The sequence below is a fragment of the Camelina sativa genome, chromosome 11 (assembly GCF_000633955.1).
Source record: "Camelina sativa cultivar DH55 chromosome 11, Cs, whole genome shotgun sequence".
NCBI lineage: Eukaryota > Viridiplantae > Streptophyta > Magnoliopsida > Brassicales > Brassicaceae > Camelina > Camelina sativa.
The window spans coordinates 41832651-41845358 of record NC_025695.1 but is presented as its reverse complement, the minus strand read 5'-3'; the positions used below and the strand labels follow the sequence as shown (position 1 = coordinate 41845358).

At 31.7% G+C, this 12708-nt stretch overlaps 1 protein-coding gene and 1 long non-coding RNA gene across 3 annotated transcripts; both read right to left on the bottom strand.

Annotated features, from left to right (window-relative positions):
* LOC104725927 (heat stress transcription factor A-9-like) lies at window positions 111-1489 on the bottom strand. The gene is made up of 2 exons (XM_010444678.2): window positions 985-1489; window positions 111-894 (listed from the first exon to the last, which is right to left on the bottom strand). Exons 1-2 carry the CDS (start codon window positions 1387-1389, stop codon window positions 244-246), a joined length of 1056 nt encoding a protein of 351 aa, XP_010442980.1. The 5' UTR covers window positions 1390-1489; the 3' UTR covers window positions 111-243.
* Window positions 8160-9909, bottom strand: LOC104725926. 2 transcript variants are annotated; one of them, XR_757983.2, is made up of 5 exons: window positions 9439-9909; window positions 9325-9353; window positions 9150-9205; window positions 8907-9006; window positions 8160-8628 (listed from the first exon to the last, which is right to left on the bottom strand). It is a non-coding gene; the product is annotated as an uncharacterized LOC104725926 (long non-coding RNA). The 2 variants fall into 2 exon arrangements; XR_757982.2 differs by having other exon boundaries at window positions 8907-9205.

Here is a 12708-nt window from a genome sequence, read left to right as displayed (position 1 = left end):
TTTTCCTCTTTATTGTGTTGCCCGAACTTAATTTACTTTTTGCTTCCACATAAAGACTAGAGTGGGATTTGTGAACTTTTGTATTTCAAACCTTGTAGATCATAAAAACCTAGAATTAACACTATAAAATCAACCATTATTCAAAACGCAATCAAGTGTTAACGGAATAAAGAGCTACACATTTTACAAGAGCTAACAGTATAATCCAGACAACTCTGTACAAGTCCTTCTATATTTTTTGTTTTACTCGATTCTCCCATTTACATCTACATCAATCTTCTTTCCACCCATTGAACCAACGTCAACAAGTAGGTCCTCTGTGTTAAGCTGACATCTCGTACTCCCACTTTGATTATTGTTCATGGAAATGTCAGACTCATGATCTGGTTGTGTTGTTGCAGCCATGGCCATAAATTCTCTAATTATCAGCTGACTTTCCACATCCACCAAGTTATTTTGAGTTTCTTGATCGTCAAGCAACTTCAACTTCTTCACGAATTCAGTTACTTCGAGCTCTCTCTGTTGTTTCATTTTCCTCTTCCGCACCAGCCTCTCAACAAATCTTTGATCTTTGGCCAACTTTGCACAGAAGCTTAGCATATGTCTTTGTTCTGTTTCGACTCCGTGTATCTTCTCTTGCACAGTGACCATTTGATCTTGAGACTCTTCCTGTTGTTGTTTCAACTTCAACACCTCCAATCTTATTGGACAGTTCTGATCCTCCTTCAGTGACTCAGCCTCTGTCTCTGCCTTCTTCAACCCCGTGGTGCTCGCTTCCTTGTTACATTTACTTTTGCTTCTCCTCCTTTTGATGTTCTTAAGCAAATGTTTCTTACCTCCTTGAAACCCTTCGTTAGCAAACTCCCACCTATCTGAATCTACCTTCTTAAACCCCTACAAAACCCTAGCTTTAATTTACAAAGCTTGCGACACAAGAAACATAGCTAAAAAGTAAAAACCAAGAAAAATTCGTTTTATCCTTACGTAGGTGTTGAGCTGGCGGACGAAACTTGAGAAGTTCTTGTGTTTGAAGTATTTAGGAAGGAGATTCTCTGAGAACTCGTAAGAATCCCAGATGATGAAGCTTTTACGGGTCGGGTTCCATGATACAACCGGGTCTGTTACTTTGTCATTGACGATCTCAAACGTCTTTCTCAGAAACGGCGTTATTAGACCTATCTCGTGCAATTTTGAAAAACTAACTGGCGACGACGAGTCGGTTAAGTTAACGGCATCAGCTTCTTCTTTGGTTGGTGAAACGACGTCGTCGTCAGACGAGCCTCCTCCGCTTCCAGTCTGGCCACCTTTAACGGTGACGGTTTCCGTTGCCGTCTCTTGACCAAGCGAAGCCGAAGATTCAATATCGCCGACGTTTGGAATCGCCGTCATAGCTTCCCAACGCCGTTACTATCTTCGTCTCCTTTTGGAAACTTCTTTGCTGTTTATGGAAATATATAAATAGTGTTTACTTGTACGGTCTATCAAAAAAGTTAACAAAAATTTATATTTTTACACCCATATTATAGTCCCACTTTTCTGAATTCAACAAATTAACACCCATATTATAGTCCCATCTCTAACCGTTGGATCTTCGTGGTTGGTGAAGATGAATCGGTGGTCTAAGTGATTATGGGAAAAAGAACCGACCGTATACAATTGAATTCGATTTCATGCATGAATGACAATTGTCGCGTACTAGAAGCACACAGCAGTTAAATATGCTACTTCACTACTATAGAAACAAATAAAAGAAAATAAAATAAAAGGGAGTTAAAAGCCAGTTTATTAAAGCTAGAGTATTATATAGAGCTGTGATCGTACTTTCGTATTTCGTATATTTCTTCTGTCCCATAAATATTAATATTTTGAAATATTTTTTTGTTTCAGAAAAATTGATGTTTTGTAAATTTCAAAAAATAATCATTAAAAATATTTAAAATTTTGAATTGTTATTAATTTAAAATTAAATAATATATTTTTAGTCAAACAAAAAAATATATTTAAACTTAGTAATCATTCTTTTTTTAAAATGTGTAAAAGCTTCTAAACATCAATTTTTTAGGAACAGAGGAAATATAAAATTGGAATAACCGATATTCTTGTGATGAATATATAAAAAAAGAGAAGTTTGTACTGTAACCTCTGTGTTATACGCACTAAAATACTACAAGAAAATAGTCATTTACAATATCGAAATTTGTTGCAATTATTTAATATATCGTTGTAAATCATGATATTGCAACAAAATTGAGACACATTTTGTTTGTTGTTATTTGGATTTTGCAAATTTACATATGTTGCACATATGTTGCACATATGTTGCAAAGTTTACAATAAACTAATTTATTGTTAGATATGTCATATTAATATAACTTATAATCATAATAAATTTGTCACATAATTATGATACACATTTGCAATTATAAATGGTTGCAACTTATTGCCACATAAAACATATAGCAAATAATATTATATTTGTAATATTGTAACGTTATTTATACAGAAAATTAGTTGTATAATTATGATGTTTTGGTGCAACCAAAAATCGTCATAAATAAATATGAAACAATTATTGTTGCAAATTTTCGTGGCCTAGTTCCATTGCATATTCGTAAGATGCAATTCATTTTACAACATTAAATTTTAATCACAGTATTTTGCTATATCATTTGTTAGGCACATTAGCTATTAATTTCATATTATTTATTTTTTTTTTCCTAAATTAAAAATATACATCTTCATGATTCAAAAGTAAAAGACATAACTCGTATCTTTAATACTGAATAATAGTAGATGTAGTTAAATCTGTTCAGTATTATTCAAAGAAAAAAATAATAATAATAACAGAAGAAGCCGCAAAATTGATTTTATTTCCCACGCACACAGCTAAAAAAAAAGTACTCGAAAGTTGTAAAGTAATATTTTATTGAACGTAAATTTAGATTTGTATAATTATCCAAATGGTTAACATAGGTATGGTAAAATGAGGTAAAGGTAGTGGGTGAGTAACGACGACAAATATTAGCTATCATACAGATTATATTTTATGTATATATATATATATATATTAGTTTAAACTTTAAAGAAAAGAGAATATGATTATATACATATATATACATGATTATAATGTTTGAGATGTCGAAGAAAAGGGCATATTCGGGTGACTAACGTGGACCAATATATTATTATACATATACAATATATGGTTAGAGTGTTTGATATGTCAAAAATTTATATTGCTTTTAGATACTAGTATGTTGTAATTCAAATATACAGTGATAAGATCATGACAATTATATTAGTCATAACATTTTTGTATTGATTAACAAGTCAATATGTTTATTGTATTTTAGTGAGGAAAATATAAACTTTAATTAAAAACTTATTTTTAAAATAAAATAAATCTCTACAGGTTTAGCTTTTATTAATTATCCTTCAAAACTTAAAATGATTTCCTTGTTTAAAAAGTAGATAAGTGTTTAAACTTATAATTAAAAGCGTGATTTACTCAAATGTTATCCAAATTAGGTAATACTCAAATGTTATCCAAATTATGTAATATTACCATAATCTACAAATAAAAATTTTATTACTAGAATATTTCGGGTATTTTCAAAATACCTAGCTTGTTCTTGTTTTATGTTACCGGAAAAATGTAATTACAAAAATGTCATTGCCACGTCAGACGCCGCGTCAAAAACGCTGACGTGTAACAATAACTCAGCCATAACGCGTTACAAAGGTATGTTGCGGCTGAGTTATAGATATATTCCGGCTGAGTTATGGAAAAAAACATTTAAGTAAGAGCGGACGGCTGAGTTAGAGCATAACTCAGCCAACCGTTACAGCTGACTTATCAAAATCTGGCTGAGTTAGAGCATAACTCAGCCAAGCGTTACGACTGATTTATCAAAATCTGGCTGAGTTACGCTCTAACTCAGCCGTAAGTGAGTTTTCACCCGATGGTTAAGTTGTTAAAATTTTGGCTGAGTTATCACTACGACACGGCTGAGTTATCACTACAACACGACTGAGTTACCATTTTCCGACTGGCTGAGTTATCGTACAACTCAGCCGTGATAGGCTGACTTATCGTACAACTTAGCTGTGATAGGCTGACTTATCGTACAACTCAGCCGTGATAGGCTGACTTATCGTACAACTCAGCCATTCGACAGCTGACTTAGTAGCAAAAGATTAATTACTAGAATGTTATTCAGTTACGGCTGACTTATTAAACGATACGGCTGAGTTACATATTTTTAGTTGATGAAGCGGCTGAATTTGGCAACAATTTTTTTGCTTTTTAATTACTGTAATGTTTTTCATGTTATGACTGAGTTATAATTTGTTTGATGGCTGAGTTTTATTTAGGCTGAGTTATTAATTGTTTGATGGCTGACTTGCCACGTTGGACGCAACATCCATGTCAGCATTCCATGTCATCATTTTTTTCTCTGGAAATATGAAACGTCGTTCGACTCTTGTTCTTCAACTGGTAAATAAGTGAACTATTTACCTTCTTCTTCGCCTTGTTCTTATACTTCTTCTTCACTTTTCTTCTTCACCTAGTTCTTTCTACTTCTTCTTCACCTTGTTCTTCATTTTCTTTCATGGAGCCAGTTCCGGTACTAGTTGTTTCCGGTCATTGGGTAAACAAACAGAGATATATATTTAACACCGACGATAGAGGGTGAATAGTTGTGCAGATCGATGGTGGCACAACACACGACAAGCTTGTGGAGCTTGTTCTTGAAGACTACGAATTGGATGCGTTTAGCCATGAGCTAAAGTTGAGTTACATGTTCTCGAACAAGGCACTAAAACTAATGGCGCATGATACTCCACCAGTATTTGTCTCCAATGATCGACAGTTGCAATGTTTTTTGGGGCTATGGAAAACCGATCAGCTACGTCTCTGTGTAGAGTTTTCGGCGAAAGAGTCTACAGAAACTAGTGGAGCTAGAGGAAGTATGATTCGGCCAAGCAGTGACTCGAAAGTAGAATCTACATACGAAGTGTACGGTGGGGGATTTGAAGGCACTTGTTTTGATTATGGTAAGATCGTTGACAAAGAAAACGAAGAAGAAGAAGAAGCTGTCGAAGTAGCATCTGACGAAGAAGAAGACAATGAATTTTCAAGCCGATTTGATTTTTTCGATGACTCCGATATATCAGCCATTAAGGATTTATAAATCACTATAACTCAGTCGTCACATGAATCGACGAGACCTTTCGTTTTCCCGTAAATATTATAACTCAGCCGTAAAGTCATATATATCAGCCATTTACTTTCATATTGTTTCTTGTGATAACTCAGCCATAAAACACTATAACTCAGCCGTAACATAAATCGATGAGACCTTTCGTTTTCATGTAAATATTATAACTCAGCCGTCAAGTCATATATATCATTCATTTACTTTCAAATTGTTTCTTGTGATAACTCAGCCATAACTCACTATAACTCAGCCGTCACATGACCTTTCGTTTTTCCGTAAATATTATAACTTAGCCGTAAAGTCATATATATCATTCATTTACTTTCAGATTGTTTCTTATGATAACTCAGCCATAACTCACTATAACTCAGCTGTCACATGACCTTTCATTTTTCTGTAATGATTATAACTTAGTCGTAAAGCGATATTTTGGCGGGAAACTATCAATTAACCTAATAATAGACATATTTCCATTCTAAATTTCAATTTTGAGTTATAATAATTTTAATATTCAATTGTTGGAGAAATAGTTTTAGAAAAATAAAATTCTAAATTCGAATAATAATTATTTAATTATTTGCAATAATATCTTGTGATAAAAAGCTCACTTTATGAATTTATTATGCGTGTGGATTTGAGCATGCACAAAATTAGTGATTTTTCGCGCTTCCCTAACAATACTTTTTGTGACATCGAAAGACTTTTTAATACTTATTAGGAATCTGACATAATTAAAGACCCAGGAAAGAAAGAAGAATACGTTTATATATTATTGAGAAGACCCTAAACCGACCAAACCGAACCAAACCGGGAATAATAGACATATTTCCATTCTAAATTTAAATTTTGAGTTATAATAATTTTAATATTCAATTTTTGGAGAAATACTTTTAGAAAAATAAAATTATAAATTCGAATAATAATTATTTAATTATTTGCAATAATATTTTGTGATAAAAAACTCACTTTATGAATTTATTATGCGTGTGGATTTGAGCAGACACAAAATTAGTGATTTTCGCGTTTCCCTAACAACACTTTTTGTGACATCAAGATACGTTTTAATACTTATTAGGAATCTGACAGAATAAAAGACCTAGGAAAGAAAGAAGAATATGTTTTCATATTATTGAGAAGACCCTAAACGATAACTCAGCCATAACTTTACTATAACTCAGTCAACCCTCAAATTAGAATGACTAAATAACCAACCAAACCAAACCGAACCGGAAACAATTTTTTCATTATTTTAGGTTAATTACGGTTATATTTGGCTTGCTATCGGTTATATTAAGTTAATCGACCTAATTTGGATAACATTTGGATTATTTATGGTTATATATTCATCTAACCGACCCATAACCGGAAATAACCGAAAAGTAATTTCAAAATATTTTAAATTTTCAAATGGTTATCATATTAGTATATCCAAATTACCACATTAAACCAAACACAATATAACCAAAACCAAACTGTTATATTAAAACCCAAAATATTAAAAATATGAACCCTAAACCTCAAACTCTAACCCTAACCCTAATCCCTAAATGTCATGTTTTGAATGTTTTACACATTTTGATCAGACTGTAAAAATCAATCTTTGTCTATAATTATTACTTTTTATTGCTTATAATGATTGTAATATTCATTTTTCATTCTATATTTTAATTTTGAGTTATAATAATTCTAATTTACAAATATTTCATAAGTCAGCCGTTTATGTCGATAACTCAGCCATATCAGTCAATTGTTTGAGAAATACTTTTATTAAAAAAACAAAATTAAATTCAAATTCAAATTTTGAATTATTTTTAAATAAAAAATCGCTAAAATCTCATTTATTACGCGTGTGGTTCTTAACAATAAACATAATTATTGTTTGCGTCTCCCCAACAACACTTTTTGTATTCTCGAGAAGATATATAATAAATTAATATATTTGTTTCATAACTCAGCCATAACTTTACCATAACTCAGCCAACCCTCAAATTAGAATGACTAAATAACCGACCAAACCGAACCGAATCGAAAAAATAATTTTTCCAATTTGGTATTTTTGAAGTGGTATGTTTGGTTAATTTCGGTTATATTCGGCTTACTTTCGGTTATATTAGGCTAATCTACTTAATTACAATATATTTTGAATTATTTATGGTTATATATTAATCTAATCGACCCATAACCAGAAATAACCAAAATTTTTTTTGATTTTTTTAAAAAATATTCAAATGGTAATAATATTAGTATATCCATATTACCACCTTAAACCAAACACATTAAAACACATTAGAACCAAAACCAAAAAAAAAATAATGTTACTCATCTGAACCCTACAACTCAAACCCTAAACTCCAACCCTAACCCCTAAATGTCATGTGTTGTATGTTTAACACATTGTCACCAGAATGTGTAAAAATCAATCTTTTTCTATAATTATTACTTTTTATTGGTTATAATAATTGTAATATTCATATTTCAATTGTACATTTAAATATTGAGTTATAATAATATAAATTTACAAATATTTCATAAGTTAGCCGTATAAATCAATAATTCATCCATCACTTAGTTATTTTGTCGGAATTTTTTATTTTTTATTCGAATTTTGAGTTTAATTTTTTGATTATTTTGTATAATATATTGTAAAAAAACTAACTTTATAAATTTATTTCGCGCGTGGATCTAATCAGACATATAATTATTGTTTAGTTTCCCCAACAACACTTTTTATAAATTTATTATGCGAAAGACCAAACGAAACCGTACGAAATACATAACTCAGCCGTACAAAGTACATAACTCAACCATAACATATATTTTTATTTAATATTTATCAATATTATCATATGGCCTCAATTTAATGTGTATCATATCGCCTCAATTCACAGAGATATATATCATATGGCCTCAATTCAATATTATATAGAAGGATGGCAATTTGTATAAGCTGTGTTTCTTAATTAATTTATAGTTTTATACATACTCTATACAAGCACAACTAGCATGATGATGATGATATATAGAGGCAATTTAGGATCCCTACCGTAAAAAGTTAAACTAATGTTGTATAGGCACACAACTAATAGTCTTTTTCTTTTTTTGACAATTGGCACACAACTTTTATTACCATATCTAGTCTGCTTGAATTCCTTAAGGTCCTCATATGACAGGCCTTGATAATCTTCAGGATACTGAACTCTGAACCAATGCAGACTTAGGAGCATACCAAAACCAAAAGGGAGACCTAGATTCGAAGAGCATAGGAGGATATGGTGCAATTATTGATCCAAAGGAGGCGGAGGATATGGTGCCGAAAGTGAACCAAAATCTCAGTCTTCACTTAGTTGACGCTAATAGGACTGAAGTGGAACTTCCCATCCACCTTAGACATGTACACCAAGACAGGCTGAAAAAGAAAAATTAAGTAATTTTTAAGTGATTTACACAAACAAACAAATGATGAGCTGAGAGAAAAAGAACAAAACGCTGATATGAATATGGCTGTTCCACCAGGATTCTCAATATTCATATGATGAAAAAATATGTAAAAAAAGCAGGTGGTCAATGATGGAAGCTATGAAATACAGCTCTCGTATTTGTAACTAAAGTTGTCTTTGCTAAAGCCGCCATTAGAAGACTTGTCGGTTAATTGCAAAAATATGAAAGCAGATCGATGAAACTAACCTCAATTGACCTAAACGATCAGCTTAACAAAACATACCCTTCAGCCACGGAACATATTCTTCCAAACATTAGAAGAAAGTTAAGCAAATATTCATCGTTTCTGTGGAGTAAACAAAACAGAGTCAATAAGCAAAGTCCATCCAATCCGATCCATAAAGATTTAAAACAGTAAGACGAAGAAGAAACAAAAGCAAAATATCTCAGTCTACTACACTACACTAAGGATTATCGAAACGAAATCACCTTAAGCGTTAAGTGTCTTCTTCTTCTACACCTTCAAAGTTCAAACCATTGCAGATCTGCACAACATAGAAGAAACCATCAACGTTAATTAACAAGAGTCCAAAAAATATAAACACTAAAAAAATCCTCAAGCCAAATATTTAAACCCTAATAAAATCCCTAAAGTCTGAATTACATCGTTTCGTTATTATTCAAACCCACGACCTGCAAATAGATATTAGAAGACAGTCAGTTAATCTGTAAGAGCCAAAATTGAAAACCCTAAAAATAAAATAAAAAAGTTTCAAACCCCAAAAGTAAACAACGCCAGCCCGCCTCCTCCTCCGCCTCCGAGCATCATCATATCAATCAATTGCGCCATATCCTCCTCTGCTCCTGAGACAAATTAAGGAGCATACCAAAAGGTAGATCCAGCCATTACTATCAAAGATCCAAAGCTATTGGCAGCACACTGCTTGCTACTGATTTACTCGTCCGCAAATGGAGACCTAGATCCGATTCTGATTTGGGGGAAAAATATTGTGTCGAAACTGGGAGACCTGGTTTCGCTTTGAGGATGACGAACTAGGATTTGGGATTTGGAGAGGGAGAGTGAAAGAAGAGAGAAGAGAGAAGAGAGAAAATCAGAGCAAAAGGAGAAATGATAAACTGGGATTTGGAGATTAACAAAGAGATTTAGGGCATGAAGGTGGAGAGAGAATCAGAGAGTACTCGACGAGAGAGAGGTTTTTTCTTTTTTTTTGGTTATGAACAGGAAATGTGGATTATGGAAAAAAAACAGTTTAGTGACCTGTAAAATAAAAAATAAAGTGTATTTTAATTTGGTGATGTGTATTTTTTATTTTATTTTTTTACTCAAAATCGAAAAACAAAACTCAAAGGATAAATTGTAATTACCGCTAGAGCACTAAACATTTGAGTAGTTTTCAAAAGATTTATAAATATGAGTAATAAACCAACTTTGGGATAACATTTAAGTAATTCTTTCTAATTAAAATCCATCCGAAGCTTGTTTCATGTCTATTCATTTTATTCATACCATTTAATACCTTAAATAACATGAATATATATATATATATAAAAAAATTTAGTAACACTTTATAATTTTCCAAGTATAAGCAAAAGGAATAATTGATATATTTATATATTAGTTTACCTCCTACAATTGTTATTGAAACTAACAAAAGAGTTAATTGATTTAAGAAGATGTAACATTGAAGTCCATTCAAAATATATATATATATATATATGTTGCAAAAGAGTTATAAATTGTTGTAATTACAGTGGCAAATATGTCACATATTTTGTCACATGTATATACTAAAATTTCCTTGCAAAATAATCACAACTCAAAATCGTTAAATATTTATTGTAAATTTTGCAAGACATCTTCGCATGTCGTAATAATATTGCTAATTTGCAACGGAAAAATGCAACAAAAACTTTTGTTGTTATTTTGCAATAAACTTGTAATGAAATTCTGACGTGCATTCATCATTGCAAAAATATATCAAAATTTATTGCAAAATTTTAACGAATACCATCATTGCAAAAATATTGTTGCAATAGCACTATTTTTTTGTAAAATATCAACGTTAACCTGTTAAAGTAATAAAGTGTTAATGTCGATGAAGAAATCTACAACCTGTTATAGCGGCTGCATTGGTTGTGGCCTCAACTAAGCGTTGAGTGAAGGCGATAGGATGATGAAAAATGAATTAGGAAGAATGGAAGATCCCGGGAGGTGAAACTCGACTATCTATAGCAATAAGGAAACATGAAGCAGACTCTTGACCACCATTGAACCAGTCGAATACCACCTTCCTGGATCTCCCTAACTTTTTCTTCATATACCACGATTTTGCAAGAATCAACACAATATACCAAGGATGGAATGTAGTTAAGGTATGGCCTGGACCTCGGCTAGCTTGTAAGAAAATAATAATTTCTTACCAATATATGTGGTCTTATAGTTAGTAGGTTATTTAATTGAGTTTGTTATATTTTGTATTTAATCATTTGGAAACCAAAAGGACAGGTGTTAAGATACATGTCATGTTTATGCTTATAAGGACAAGTACTAAGTTACATATCATGCTAAAGGTTATAAGAGGACAAGTGTGAAGTTGCATGTTGTGTTTGAAACAATGCTAGATATTTGTCCTCACACTTGTCACCACTCTCTTCATCTCTACTATGATGGATGGTTGAGATTAAATCATAAGACAAAACCCTTATGAGGAGTAAGGTTCTCTTCCCTCCTATAAATAGATGGTTTGCTCCATCACAAATCATCACAAGAACAAAAACAACACATAAAGAAAAGAGTTTATAGGAAAGCGGGGAGAAACCTTATCTTCCACCTAAAGATCATCTAAGAGTTTCTTTTCAAGTTTTTAAGCCATTGAAGAAGAAGAAACCATTCAAGGAAGCATCATTTCTACAATGAGTGGAAGTATTACTTTAACCTCCTTTATAATTCTATTATGTGATTAATATAGATGTTTAAGATCTTGTGGTTCTCGTGGTTCATGTTAAAAGTATGTTTAACATAGCTAACCTTTGGATTTCTAGCTTCCATTGCACTTACTGTTTTCTTGTTTTAAGAGTGAATTGTTTGATTGTGATGGTTTGGTTATCAAAAGAAACAAACAAATTTATAGAGTAACTCAAGTTAAATGTATACTAACTCATTATTATTTATTACAAGAGTTACATTTTAAGATTTCTCCGCTATGTCAACTTTTGAAATTAAATTACAAAAGACATGGAACGGTTTACATATAGAATTTACTATGTTGACTGTTAAAATTGTAGTTATTTAAGGTGTATTCAAGGACTAAATGCTGTAACGTTTATATATCACAACAGCAAAGTTTATATATATACTCCATTGACTTCAGCATTTTAGTTAAATTTAATTAAAATAATCCCCATTTGACTCGTATATATAACCAATTTAAAAGCTGCAATGTTGTGTATTAAATTGTGTTTGAGCTTTTGAACCATAATGTGAAACGTTTTAAAAGCATTGATTTCATTATATCAGATGATTATATGTATCAGATACTGATAGGGAAGAAAGTCTTTAAAAACATCCCAAAGCCTAACCTACGATGCAAATTTGTTTTTCTGTACGTGGTCCTTCTGCAAGATTGGCACCACTCGTATGAACATAGTCTAGATAAAACGTTATACATATTGAGTTGAATTATTTTGGGCTAGTTATATTTTATTGTAAATACTGTTGACCTATCGGAGCTTTCTCTCAATGCCGATAAGGCGATAAGGAATAATTATTTTTTTCCATTTTACACAGATTTGGCATATACAGAAATAATACAACGAGATGTATATAAAGTAGATTGGTCGAAACTCGAAATATATGAGAATTTAAATGGAAGTTAAAATTTTCATGTTGCATAATTTCCATAAAGCTTTCTTCTCAAGTTACAAAATAGAAATTATCTAGATCATGTCAACTTTTGAAGAACGGGGCGAAGCCAGAGGAAAGCCATATTTTGAAGCTCTACTGGGATCAATTAGAAAATGAATTCAT